We start from the raw sequence: 13,172 nt of genomic DNA, 5'->3' as shown, positions 1-13,172 counted from the left end.
CAGGAACAGCTTTGGGAACCACTGCCCTAGTCCAAAAGCGTTCAGTTTTTCATTGGGAATAGATCTGTGCATGATATTTGCCATATCATGTGGAGTGGAGGAGTAGCCTAGTGGTTAGTGCAGTGGCCTTTGATCCTGGGGAACTGAGTTCAATTCCCACTGCAGCTCTTTCTGACTCTGGGCAAGTCATTTAACCCTCCATTGCCCCTGGTACAAAATAAGTACCTGAATATATGTAAACCACTTTTAATGTAGTTGCAAAAACCTCAGAAAGGCAGTGTATCAAGTACCATTTCCCTTCCCATGAGAATCTCCAGTGGAGAAGAGCCCCTGGTTTTCATCATCATATATCCTAATTTATCTCTCTCCTTCCATGTCCTTGGTTTTTTTTTTCTACCTTGTTTTCTTAGTCTGCGCTGCCTTCCTTGTCTTTCTTTATCAGCCATTTTTTGTACCCATGCCAAGTTCTACCTTTGCTAATTTCTCACAACCTTTCTTTCTCTTTCTTTCTGCTTTAGTAGTTTCAAGCTTTCTGTAGGGCCAAAGGTTATCAATAGAAATCAAACAAAATAAAACATGGAAAAGAAAATATGATACCTTTTTTATTGGACATAACTTAATACATTTCTTGATTAGCTTTCGAAGGTTGCCCTTCTTCGTCAGATCGGAAATAAGCAAATGTGTTAGTTGATAGTATATATAAGTGAAGCTTCAAAGCATTTCAATGACAGTCTAGCAAGATGGGGGGGGGGGGGGGGGTAGGAGGTATGTATGGGTACATCAAAGCATTTCATTTCATTGATAGTCTAACAGGATGGGTGTGGGTAGTTGAGAGGACAGTGATAAACAGAGAAATACAACTTTATGGTTTATAATGGGCTAGAAAACCCAAATAGGGCCAAATACATTTTTGTTTTTCATACAGAACTGAGTCATCGTATGTCTCCCCTACCTGAGATCCCATCTCGCATACCTGTCAAACCCAAGACTCCAACAAATGCGAATGTCAAACCCAAGACTCCAACTAATGTGACTGTCAAACCCAGGACGCCAACCAACATGACTGTCAAACCCGTGCCGATAGCAGGTAAATCCAATTCCCACCTCTGTTAAGTCTGCAACAGGCTGTGAAGTGGGTCACTTCTCTGGGATGACTAGGCATCCAGTTGTCCAAAAATGTGGAGGCGTCACCCTCCTCTGATAGGTAGACAGGGGATTTCCATTTTTGGTTACGCCTGGGAATGGGAAGCAGGGTTCTACTTTTGGAGAAAAAAGTTCCCCCCAAGTGCAGGATTTGTATTACAGTGGAGTGTTAGCTTGGCTTTACATGTTGGATTTTAGGGGGTTGATAGTCAGCCAGCAGCAGTGAGCAAATTTTTTTAGCAGCCACTGGGGTAATTCCTGGATGTTCAATACTGCGCCATGTCTGAGCATCAACATTGAATATCTGGATTTATGCGGCCGGCCATCTCTAATACATGCAAATACATTAGCAACACCACATAATGATAGGATTGTGTAATGCGGTCTGATTTATCTGCTAAACTTAGGCTGTTAAGGGCTGAATATCGACATTTAACTGCATAAGTGCTGACTCCGCCCCAAGACTGCCCACAAAATATCCAGCTTTGAGTTTAGTGATCTTGGTGATATTCAGTGGCAATGAATATCAGCAGATACCCCCCAAACAAGAGATTTAACCAGCCAGAAATCATTTCCGGCCACTTAAACTGCTTTGAGTATTGACCCCCCTAAGGTTTATAACAGTGACGTAGTTTGGTGGGGCCTGGGCCCCTGATTTTGTTGACGGGGGCCCCCAACCTCCACCAGCTGAAGCCTTGTCCAGTGCCGGTCTCTGACGACGACGCATTCTCTGCCCTGCCTTTTGGTCTGTCTTATTGCATATTTGTATTTCCTTTGTAATTGTTTCCATTCATTGAGTGTATGTTCATCTTTTATTTTTTTCCATGTGCGTTCCAATTTCCTGGATTGTGTTTTTAATTTTTTCAGTTCTTCATTGAACCACGGTATCGAGTTATGTCTGCGTGAGGTTCTTGTTCGTAGGGGTGCTATTTCATCTAATATGTGTCTACATCTTTTGTCCCATTCTGAGAGGTAGTATATGGAGTCCGTTTGTGCTGTCCAATCATTATTGTATATCTGTTTCCAGAATGTTTCCGAGTCTATTTGGCCTCTCGTGGTGTAGGTTGTATGTTCTCGTATGTGGAGAGAACCCTTTTTCTGCCATTTTAGGGATAGGTTTAGTTTGTAGTGGTTGGTCCATGGTGTTTCTGTCCATTTAATTTCTGTTATTATTAGGTTCTGGTCCGTTCGCAGTTTATGTGAGATGAGGTTGAGTGTGTGCCCTTTCGCATGGGTTATTTGCATGTGTGGCCATTTAAGATCACATAAATGAAGGAAGTCCTTGCATTCTCATGCATTGGTAGAGTTTGGGTCTTCTAGGTGAAGGTTAATGTCTCCTAATACTAGTATATTGGAGTTGGATACGCAAGTATTTGAAATGAAGTCCATGAAGTTTGACTGGATTTCATTCCAGTTGCATGGTGGTCTGTAAAACAGGTCACAGTTTAGGTGGTCGAGCAGGGTTTTATGTTGGATTCTGATTGAGGCTATTTCAAGTTGGGTTGTTATGGATTCGCCTGTGGTTTCGATGGTGAAATGGGATGGGTATAAACGCTATGCCTCCACCTCTCTTTTCCTTTCTGGTCCAATAAGTGATTTTATATCCTGGAGGGCATAGGTTTAGGATGATTGGGTCCTCTTGATCATGGATCCAGGTTTCAGTGATGAAGAGTAGATCAAGTTTTGCTGACATGATCCAGTCTGTTACTATTGTTGTTTTGTTTACTACGGATCTGGCATTAGTGTAGCCTACTTGAATTTTTTGGTATGGGTCTTCTGTGTTCAGTGTTATGTGGACTTTTGTCAGTAGTCGTTTCTTAGTTTGTGTGGGCTTTTTATGACCTTTCTTTCCCTTCACAGGAAACATCACCCAGGAACTCAGTGAGAAGCTGAGGATACAGCGGATGAAACTGGAGGAACAATAGGGAGGGGCAAAAATCAGGAACCTGAAGGAGTAGGAGAGAAGCCAGCATGAAACATGAATGTTCAAGGTGCAGCATGATTGGGCAGTCGCCTCCCCAGCCACGCTTACAGGAAACCTCAGCTGTGTGAGCCAATCAGGATTCTCCTATTTCCTCCGCAACTGACATTTGCATATTGCTGAACTTTTGCATCTTAATTATCATATGGAAAGGTTACAGAGAGAGGATGAGTTGATTATTAGGCCTGTTGTTATGAAGCTCCCTGCAAAGATGAACAGAGTGAAGGAGAACAGCACCTCCAAAGTTCAAGAAAATCCTGACACTCCTTGTCACCTTCGAGAAGTCACTTTATCTCCTGTTGCCTCAGGTACTTCTTAGACTATAAGCTCTTTGGGACAAGGACTTGAATTCAAGTAATGCTGGAAGCCAAGCTACCTTGAACATCATTTGATAAAATGGGCTAAAAGCTCCCATATTATCATCATTAAAATTGCCAGTTCTTCACAGGGGCTCATAAAATTGCCTTTCTACTTTGTGAATTTGGGCACTAAGGCCTCATCCTTCCCCATACATGTGATCTGGTTCAAAAAGACCACAGACCCTGCAGACATAAGTGAAAATAAAACATCCTGCCTTCTGGATGCCATTGTCATGCCGGCACTGAGTTGATCTGGTTTCTGAACAGTAAAATTGTGCTCAAAGTTCTGGGTCCATTTCCAGAGCTCCTCATATAACGCATCCCACAGAAGCACCAGAAAAAAACAAAATTATACAAAGTTATGCAGTTTCAGAGTTCAGAATTGTGAGGAGCACAGATCTGATCCACGATTTCCAGGCACTTTAAGTTTTTGGTGGTGAATCCTATAATTTTGATCTTTCTTGAAAGTGGGTCCCAACTGGAAACAATTCAGGAATCATTCCTCTGTTTCCTAAGAATTTTAACCATATTTATTATGGCTAGATTTACCACTGTCAAGGAGATCCAGAGGACTGTGAATTAATAAAACACTAGATCAATGAATACAATTTTTCAGATGATGAACTGACTGTTTTTTTTTTTTTATTTCTGTGGCTGCCTTATGCCTGCTTTTTCTTTGTGCCTGGCATTTTGTGCCATTACAGCTTGAACACTGGTTTGTACCACCAGCAGCTCTCTCCTGGAGGTACAATGTAAGTGCTGCAGGACATGCCATGAATGATACAGTGAGTAGCCGGCTCCTACGGACCAATGGTGGCCCTACCATTAGGACATGGCAGAAAAACAGAAGAACAGTAATCCTTGTGGCACACAGACGAATCAGTCACAACAAGGGTGACAAGGAAAGGGCAGCAGACGATGTACAAACTAACACCTTAATTTTGACATCCAGGCCTCAGGAATCTACAAACACATATATACAAATTAAAATCAATATAAATATAAGTAAAATATATGTAGAAAATAGTCTTACATTTGACACAGCATGTATACATAAATGTACAAATGGGCCTCTGACATGTTTTTAACGTGAAAGTATATTGTGATATAAAAACACATAAATAAATAAAAAATCATGATAACATTGATAGTAATGGTAAAAATATATAGATATATTTATATATATATTTATATAAATATATAAACATTTACAAATATAACTGTGAAATATGTGAACAAATCCAAGTACATAAAATAAGCATGGAGGTCTAAGTAAATACTTTTGTGTGCTGATATGAATTTAAAATATATAAAAATTTTCAAATATAACTAAAATATGTAAACAAATGTAAAATAAACATGATGGTCCAAGTAAATACCTTTGTTTGGATGTGTGCTAATATCAAGCTAAGCTTAATGTAATACTGGTCGGCGGCAGCAGCAATTCCCATAGGCTGTCCTGCCGCTGGCACTGACCTCTTCTCTACTGCAGTCTGCTTCTCTGATGTAACTTCCTGTTTCCTCAGAGGCGGGTGCCAGAGGCAGAGCAACCTATGGGAATCGCAATCGCTGCTGTTGCCAGCTTTTGGAAAAGACGGTTGATAGGGGGAAGTGAGTTGAGTAAGGAAGGGGGAGATGCCAGATAGTGGCTGGGGGGGGGAGGGGAGTTGTGAGAGAAAGAGACAGTGTGACCAGAGAGCTGTTGGGCTTTGGGGGGTGGGGGCGCATCTCATCCCTCGCATCAGGTGGCAGATTGCCTTGGGCCACCCCTGCTGCAGACCTATGCAGAAACCCTAGGATAGGGCTGCAGCATTCATGCACTGCTGCGGTAAGAGCTTACCACCATTATTACTCTCAGCCCAGACAGACAACTCTATTAAGCACTCCAGAAGGCAGAGCAGGATATCACCCTCCTCACAGCATGCCAAAGCAGCCCATATCACAAAGGAAACAGCTAGGCTCTCACAATTTACATATCCTTAAGTGTTAAGTGCATGCTATCTCACCTCTCACCTTTATTTTCATGTATTCAAATCCACCTCTCCTAGCAGCTGCCCACAATAACACAGTATCAGGTCCAGGTGTGCTGGGAAGATGAATTGTGTCCTCCAGTGGCTTCATTGCTAACTGTTCCAGAAATCCTTGATGCCCTGATGCTCAGAACCAAGCGCGGGCGCTAGAGACCGTTAGTGCTGGACTAGTGCTCGCACTAGTGAGCACAGAATGCTCTGAGGTTCTAGCGTGAGAAACAAGCACGCCACAGATTAGTGCAAATAATGCAGTCAAATGGATGTTAACGAGGTAATTTCCTATTCCCTCCCAATGCTCAGAGAACAATGCACAATACAAAACCACCCCTTACTGCTGAAAAAAAAAATAATCCCAGCTCTGAGTGGGCATTAGGGAAAGGGAATAGGGTTTAATATACTGCCTTTCTGTGGTTTTTTCCAACTACATTCAAAGCAGTTTACATATATACAGGTACTTATTTTGTACCTGGGGCAATGGAGGATTAAGTGACTTGCCCACAGTCACAAGGAGCTGCAGTGGGAATCAAACCCAGCTCCCCAGGATCAAAGTCCACTGCCCTAACCACTAGGCTACTCTTCCATTCTTAGGGTATTTGAAGAGAGGATTTCTCATGATTCTTTTAAAAAAATCTGCTGGTTTTTATATCATTTGGAAGCAGAAGGAAGCCCGTGCAAGCCCCTAAGTGCTGGTAGTGAGAAACGAATGTGTGCAAGTCACAGCAAACCCAAAATGAAAGCACACATTGGCATCTGTTTCCTACATTTAATATAAGCATTCTAAATTATAAAAAAAATTGAAATGTTTACATTTAAAGTGCAGAAAACAGATGGAAATGTATGCTCCAGGCACATGTGCACAGGAGCTGAGCTTACTGCGAAACTCTTCTGCGCGTCCCCCCCTTGCTTTCACTTTTACAGCGTGCATATAATTTGAATATCATTTCCTTTGAACATCGGCCTGTGAGTTTCCACAACTTTTGCCTAACCCGAGAGCTGCAAACTCATTTTGGCAAACTTTTAAAAAGGGCTATTCACACCTGAGATGTGCATAAATGTCTTAAGTGCCCATTTTACAAATCCAGGACCTGCACATCAAAACCCCCAGTGTGTACAACATGGGGGCATGGCCTTGGTACCGTATGTTTTGGGTGGGGTTAGGGCATGCCTAGAAAATACAAATGTATTCTCCATTGGATATCAATAGAAATCAAACAAAATAAAACATGGAAAAGAAAATAAGATGATACCTTTTTTATTGGACATAACTTAATACATTTCTTGATTAGCTTTCAAAGGTTGCCCTTCTTCGTCAGATGTATTAAGTTATGTGCAATAAAAAAGGTATCATCTTATTTTCTTTTCCATGTTTTATTTTGTTTGATTTCTATTGATAACCTTAAGAGTGGACTAACACGGCTACCACACTCCTCTACTTCTCCATTGGAGAAAGGGGAATAAACATTGTTGTCCTAATAGATCGATGTCAGGATTTATACCTGCTATATATATCACAACTCGAGGAAGAGAGGGTATTATATATAAGTATACAACAGAACAAAACTCTCTCATGTAATGGCAAAATATAGTAATTTCAACAATAGACTATCGATTATGTAGAGTGCATCTGTTTTAATGGGGATTAAGGGAAAAGCCTCTGAATTTACTCCCAACCTCCAACCCAAGTAGTCATTTAGTATTAAGAAGGGTTGAGAAAACTTCTGCTGGGAATTATATCATCATAGGCAAAAAAAAACCCTTTAGTTCCAAAATGAAAAGATACTAAAAACTCGACAGAATCAGCTCGGGATCCGTACAGCATGTGAAAGTTAAAAGAGTAACTTAGCTTTCAAGTGCAGGTGCAAAGCAACAAGTGGGTCATCGGTCAAACACCGACTTTGGCCAAGGTTTCGCTAGTAATGCTGTATCAAGGTGTGAGTAACCATAAAGATTCACAATATAAGCATGCTTCCTGGTTGCTTCCTGCTACAACATATAGGAGCCCCTTTATCAATCAGTGGTAGGGCTAGTTCCGGGATAGCACACAGCAAATCAGCCATACCTCCAGGCTTGCCCAGCAGTGGTTCCATTTCTGCCGCTAGAATTTTATTTTCTAGTGCTGGTGAGCGGGGAGTAGGCATGCCCGATTACCTCCGGAGCCCTCGCCGCCTCCTAACTCAGAAGGCGGCAAGGGCTCCGGCAGTACATGGCAATGCCCCACTTTTTTTAACGTAGTTAACGGCCATGTACTTCCTCTATTCTGAAAATGCCTTTGGGTGGCCTCAGTGCGCGGTAATCCCATGCGCTGACGCCACTGCTGGGTAAAAGGGCCTCTTAGGTTGTGGCAAGCTGTCCTGTTAGTGCAGCCCTGCACTGGAGGGGTTAGGAGAGATTGTCCCCTTAATACTACTACTTAACATTTCTAGAGCGCTACTAGGGTTAGGCACCGCTGTACAAATCAACAAAGAAGGACGGTCCCTGCTCAAAGGAGCTTACAATCTAAAGGACGAAATGTCAAGTTGGTGCAGTCTAGATTTCTTGAGTAGAGGTGTGGTGGTTAGGTGCCGAAGGCGACATTGAAGAGGTGGGCTTTGAGCAGTGATTTGAAGATGGGCAGGGAGGGGGCCTGGCGTATGTGCTCAGGGAGTTTGTTCCACGCATGGGGTGAGGCGAGGCAGAAAGGGCAGAGCCTGGAATTGGCGGTGGTGGAGAAGGGTACTGAAAAGAGGGATTTGTCTTGAGAGCGGAGGTTACGGGTAGGAATGTAAGGGGAGATGAGGGTAGAGAGGTAAGGAGGGGCTGCAGATCGCGTGCATTTGTAGGTTAGTAGGAGAATCCCTCGGTGCCCCTTGTCCCCCCAAAATAGTTCTCTGAAAGCATCAGGAAAATAAACATTTATATCTCTAAACTGGCTACAATAAAATGTGCTGGCATATACTCATTTGTTGCTATTCGACAACATAACCATGTAGGTAATGGTTTTCAAACTGTTGACATTTTCTGCATTTTTTTTCCTAATACTACTACTACTACTTATCATTTCTATAGCGCTATTAGATGTACACAGCGCTGTACACTTGAACATGAAGAGACAGTCCCTGCTTGACAGAGCTTACAATCTAAAGATGTTTATGTCACATGCACTTGACACATAAACATCCATTTCTACTGTATTTTAGAGCAGCCTCTACATCAGCAGATTCTGTTCTAAAATACTTGTAACATAGTAACATAGTAAATGACGGCAGAAAAAGACCTGCACGGTCCATCCAGTCTGCCCAACAAGACAAACTCATATGTGCTACTTTTTGTGCATATCTTACATTGATTTGTAACTGTCATTTTCAGGGCACAGACCATACAAGTCTGCCCAGCACTATCCCCGCCTCCCTCCACCGGCTCTGGCACAGACCGTATAAGTCCGGCCAGCACTGCCACTATCCCCGCCTCCCACCACCGGCTCTGGCACCCAATCTCGGCTAAGCTCCTGAGGATCCATTTCTTCTGAACAGGATTCCTTTATGTTTATCCCATGCATGTTTGAATTCCGTTACCGTTTTCCTCTCCACCACCTCCCGCGGGAGGGCAATCCAAGCATCCACCACTCTCTCCGTGAAAAAATACTTCCTGACATTTTTTTTGAGTCTGCCCTCCTTCAATCTCATTTCATGCCCTCTAGTTCTGCCGCCTTCCCATCTCCGGAAAAGGTTCGTTTGCGGATTAATACCTTTCAAATATTTGAATGTCTGTATCATATCACCCCTGTTTCTCCTTTCCTCCAGGGTATACATGTTCAGGTCAGCAAGTCTCTCCTCATACGTCTTGTAACGCAAATCCCATACCATCCTCGTAGCTTTTCTTTGCACTGCTTCAATTCTTTTTACATCCTTAGCAAGATACGGCCTCCAAAACTGACCTGGACATCTCAATTCTGACTTCTATGCCCTTTCTAAAATGTGGCTGCCTGTCTTAGGCATAAGAGAGAAAGCAAATCCTTGTAGTTTAATTGTCATTATTACAGCAGTTCCCAAACAACATCCAGCCTGAATTCAGTCCTTAAGTGTCTATGCTTTAGGCACAAAGTTTAGGCCTCAAATTAACGCTAGGTGCCTAAAAGTTGTTTTTTGTTTACACCATAACTGCCCTTGGATGCCTATTTTCTAGGATCCTATTTAAATGCCTAGTGCAAGAGTTCTCAACCCCAGTCCTCAGGACACACCAAACCAGTGATGTATTTCGTTGTGGACATCTTGAAAACTAAATATAAATTTGCATGCAGTGCCTTAATGATATGTAAATCTCATGCATATTCATTGTGAATAACCTGAAAACCAGACTGGCTCGGTGGGTCCCAAAGACTGGGTTAAGTACCCCTTCTTTAAGAGCTGGACTGTCCTTATCTGTTTTACAGCTGAGTTCATGGAAGAGAGGTATAAGAAGGGAAAGGGAAGAGAGGTGCTAGCTGATAGGTGACTCAGTGTAAAATGTCCATCTTTCCCGAGGAGCTTGTGAGTTCAAATCCTTTAAGTGTTAGACAAGTGGTTCCCAACCCTGGTCCTGGAGGCACCCCAACCAGTAAGGTTTTCAGGATGTCCACAATGAATATTCATGAGAGAGATTCCTATCTCATGAATATTCATTGTGGACATCCTGAAAACCAGACTGGCTGGGGCGCCTCCAGGACCAGGGCTGGGACCCACTGAAGCTATAAAGGGAAGAAAAAGGAAGGTAGATACTATCAGCTGAGTGGCTCGGTGTGTGTGACCTGTGTACTAGAAAGGTTGTGGGTTCCAATCCAGTGAGATGGGTGCTTATTTATTTTAATATTTGTTATACAGCCAAATGATCCAAGGATATCAAGGTGGTTTACAAAAAAAAAAAAATAAAATACACACACAAAAAAAAACAATCAAGAAAAGGTTGCCTTGAGTGTTACATGAGGGGACAGTTATATATGTGCACTCATGAGCCAATGCTCAAAACCTAACGCTAGCACTAGAGCCGAATAGTGCTGGACTAGCATCGGTATTAGACAGCACAGAATGCTCAGAGGGCTCTAACACTGGAGCCAATGTGCATGCCAAAGATTAGTGCAAATAGCATGCAAATATAGTCAAACAGATGTTAATGAGGTCATTTCCTATTCTCTCCCAATGCTCAGAGAACAGTGCACAAAACAAAGCAGCCCTTATTGCTGAAAACCTAATGCCAGCTTGGAGTACGTGTTGGGGTTTTTGAAGAGAGGCTTTCCCAAGATTTTTTTGTTAAAAGCTGCCGGTTTTGATTTAATTTGAAAGCAGAAGGAAGCCTGTGCAAGCCTGTAAATGCTGGTAGTGAGATATGAATGTATGCGAGTCAAACATGAAAGTAAAATCACACATTGGTGCCTGTCATAGGTGGTCAGTGGCCCAACTGTTTGGGGAGGCTAAAGGGGGTGGGGTCAGGGGTGGGGCTTGCATCCATAATTGTCTGACAACATGCAAAAAAAAAAAGTAAAATAGTAACAAGTAATACCTTTTATTAAATGTAGATATTAGATATGTATCATATGTCAAAGAACAAAGTGGCAACAACATTAAACAATGAAGATGTGTGTGTGTGTGTGTGTGTGTGTGTGTGTTCCGGCATGAGAAATACAAAACAGTTTAACATTAAAGTTCATAAATGATGAAGTAACTTCTTCAGTACATTGGGTAGAAAGATCAATTCAAGCATGAGAGGTAAAGGGGTGATGCATTTATTAGGGTAAAATGTTTTCTTTTCAACAGTAGAGTTAAGTAATTTGCCCAAGATCAGGCACCCCTGGTTTTTAATCCCTGCTCTAAACTTCCCTCCACATAATGACTTTCATACTGTAGTGTAATGTTGTTTATAAGAATCTGAAAGTGACTACGTCAGAAGGAGGCGGGGCCTGGGCCAGGGAAGAAGAGACGTCATGGAGACTCTACAACCAACACAATAGATTTTCTTGCCCGTGCAGCGCTTCTGAAAGAGGTGAGAGGCGCTGCTCGGGTCGTTAATAGGGAGGGGGGTCTCGGTGGAGGGGGGGAGCGGCGTAGTCGACCTCAGGGGGGGCAGCGGGGGCGGGGCACGGGGCGAAAGAATGACGGGAGGCGGAGTTAGCTCTGCAGAACACAGGAACAGGAAGGGAGGGGGACCAGGGCAGCCAGCTAGCATTTTGCTTTTTCGGGGGGGGGGGGGGGGGGAGCGGCGGAAAGTGGGGAGCAGCGGGGGGGGGGGGGCAAGGCCGTCCATACAGGGCGCTCCTGATGAGCGCCCTTGCCCCCTCCCGATCCTTTGTTTTTGGATTTTGCTGACCGGGTAGCCACGTGTATGTGTTGTGGCTTTTTTTTTTTGTTTGTTTTCACGTTTGCAGCATGCGCAGAGCAGCCAGCAAAACGCTTGGCTGCTCTGCGCATGATTTAGGGGCCGATTACCAATGTGTATTGTGATTCTTTGATACATTGTACGTTTGAATACCGATCTGAGCATGTGTGACTTTTTTTTTTGGTGCATTCTTCGTTTTTTAAAAATCGTTAGGGCCTTTAACGATTTTGATTTTTTTACGTTTGGTTGCTGCATCTGCCTCTGAGAGAGCAGATGCTGAAGCTAGGATCAGGGACAGAGAGATGTTGGACAGGACAGACAAGGATGCAGAAGGAGGATGGTGGACATGGACAGAGAAGAAATGTCAAATAGACAGCAGACATTGCAAAAAGACAAGAAAAAAACAGAGAAATGCAGAAGACAGAAATTGGGACCAAAGTGAATAGAAAAATGAAATATTCGAGACAACAAAGATAGAAAAACATATTTTATTCTGAATTTATTAATTGGAATACATCAGCTTTTGGAAATGTGCATCTCTGATATTTTGCATTTCAGTTTCAATTTCTCGTGTTACTTTATGCAGTCTTCTTGAGGTTTCTAGTTGTTTTTGTCTTTATATCTCTTATTGATATTTGGTCCCTTGTGTCATATTTGTTGTGCCATGTGTGACCAAGGTGCAGTATTCTGCTAGCATGTAGAGTCTGTGTGGAGATGTGGCCTGTTTTTATGTTTTTTTTTCACTAGGTAGTGGTGTTTTAGGGCCTTGTGCTGCCTTTTCACAAGTAAGGTTGTTGCTTTTGAGTCCTGGGAGTAAGTGCTATGATATGGTAAGGTTCTGAGTGTGTTTTTGCACAAGCTTGTGTACAGTGTTTGTAGTGGAGGGATTGTGTGTTGGCCTTACTGAGGTGGCACAGTAACATAGCATATGACGGCAAATCAATGAAAATAATATAATTTTAGTTATAATATTATGCAGGGTTTTATGGTTTAAATTATGAGAAATTGCCTCTTGACGGATCTTTAAATACAGCTGTTTTCATAGTTGTGTTGGCTGAGGGCAAGTGGGATTTGGTAAGAGAGAGCAGCAGACTGGCTGCAGGCCTCTACAGAAGCACAGCCATCATTTATAAACTTTTTTTCAATCCACTTTAATTCAATTGCTTAAGAGACCTATATATACATCTACTGAAGTTTATGCTGTTTAATTTTCTTTCCACTTTATTCTTTGGCATTAGCTACATATCTTTTGCTAATCTTTTTTTCTGCCTGTTGCCAGATACTTATAAACTCAGGCCCTGCTCTTGGCCCTCTCCACGTTAGCCTCCCCAAACA

The 13,172-nt window shown here is 42.6% G+C and overlaps 1 protein-coding gene across 2 annotated transcripts in view; it reads left to right on the top strand.

Moving 5' to 3' along the window:
* Window positions 1-4,847, top strand: part of STAP2 (signal transducing adaptor family member 2) — a 67,545-nt gene extending 62,698 nt beyond the window's left edge. The window contains exons 11-12 of one of the 2 annotated variants that reach the window (XM_030217342.1): window positions 926-1,082; window positions 3,002-4,847. In XM_030217342.1, the coding sequence (XP_030073202.1) occupies window positions 926-1,082; window positions 3,002-3,068 (224 nt within the window). In that variant the 3' untranslated portion in view covers window positions 3,069-4,847. Of the gene's footprint in view, window positions 1-925; window positions 1,088-3,001 lie in introns of both variants that reach the window. The other variant, XM_030217341.1, reaches the window with a different exon arrangement.
* Window positions 4,848-13,172: the final 8,325 nt, after the last annotated feature.

Source organism: Microcaecilia unicolor, chromosome 11 (genome assembly GCF_901765095.1).
Source record: "Microcaecilia unicolor chromosome 11, aMicUni1.1, whole genome shotgun sequence".
Lineage (NCBI taxonomy): Eukaryota > Metazoa > Chordata > Amphibia > Gymnophiona > Siphonopidae > Microcaecilia > Microcaecilia unicolor.
The sequence above is the reverse complement of the archived record's forward strand: the minus strand, read 5'-3'. Positions and strand labels throughout refer to the sequence as shown.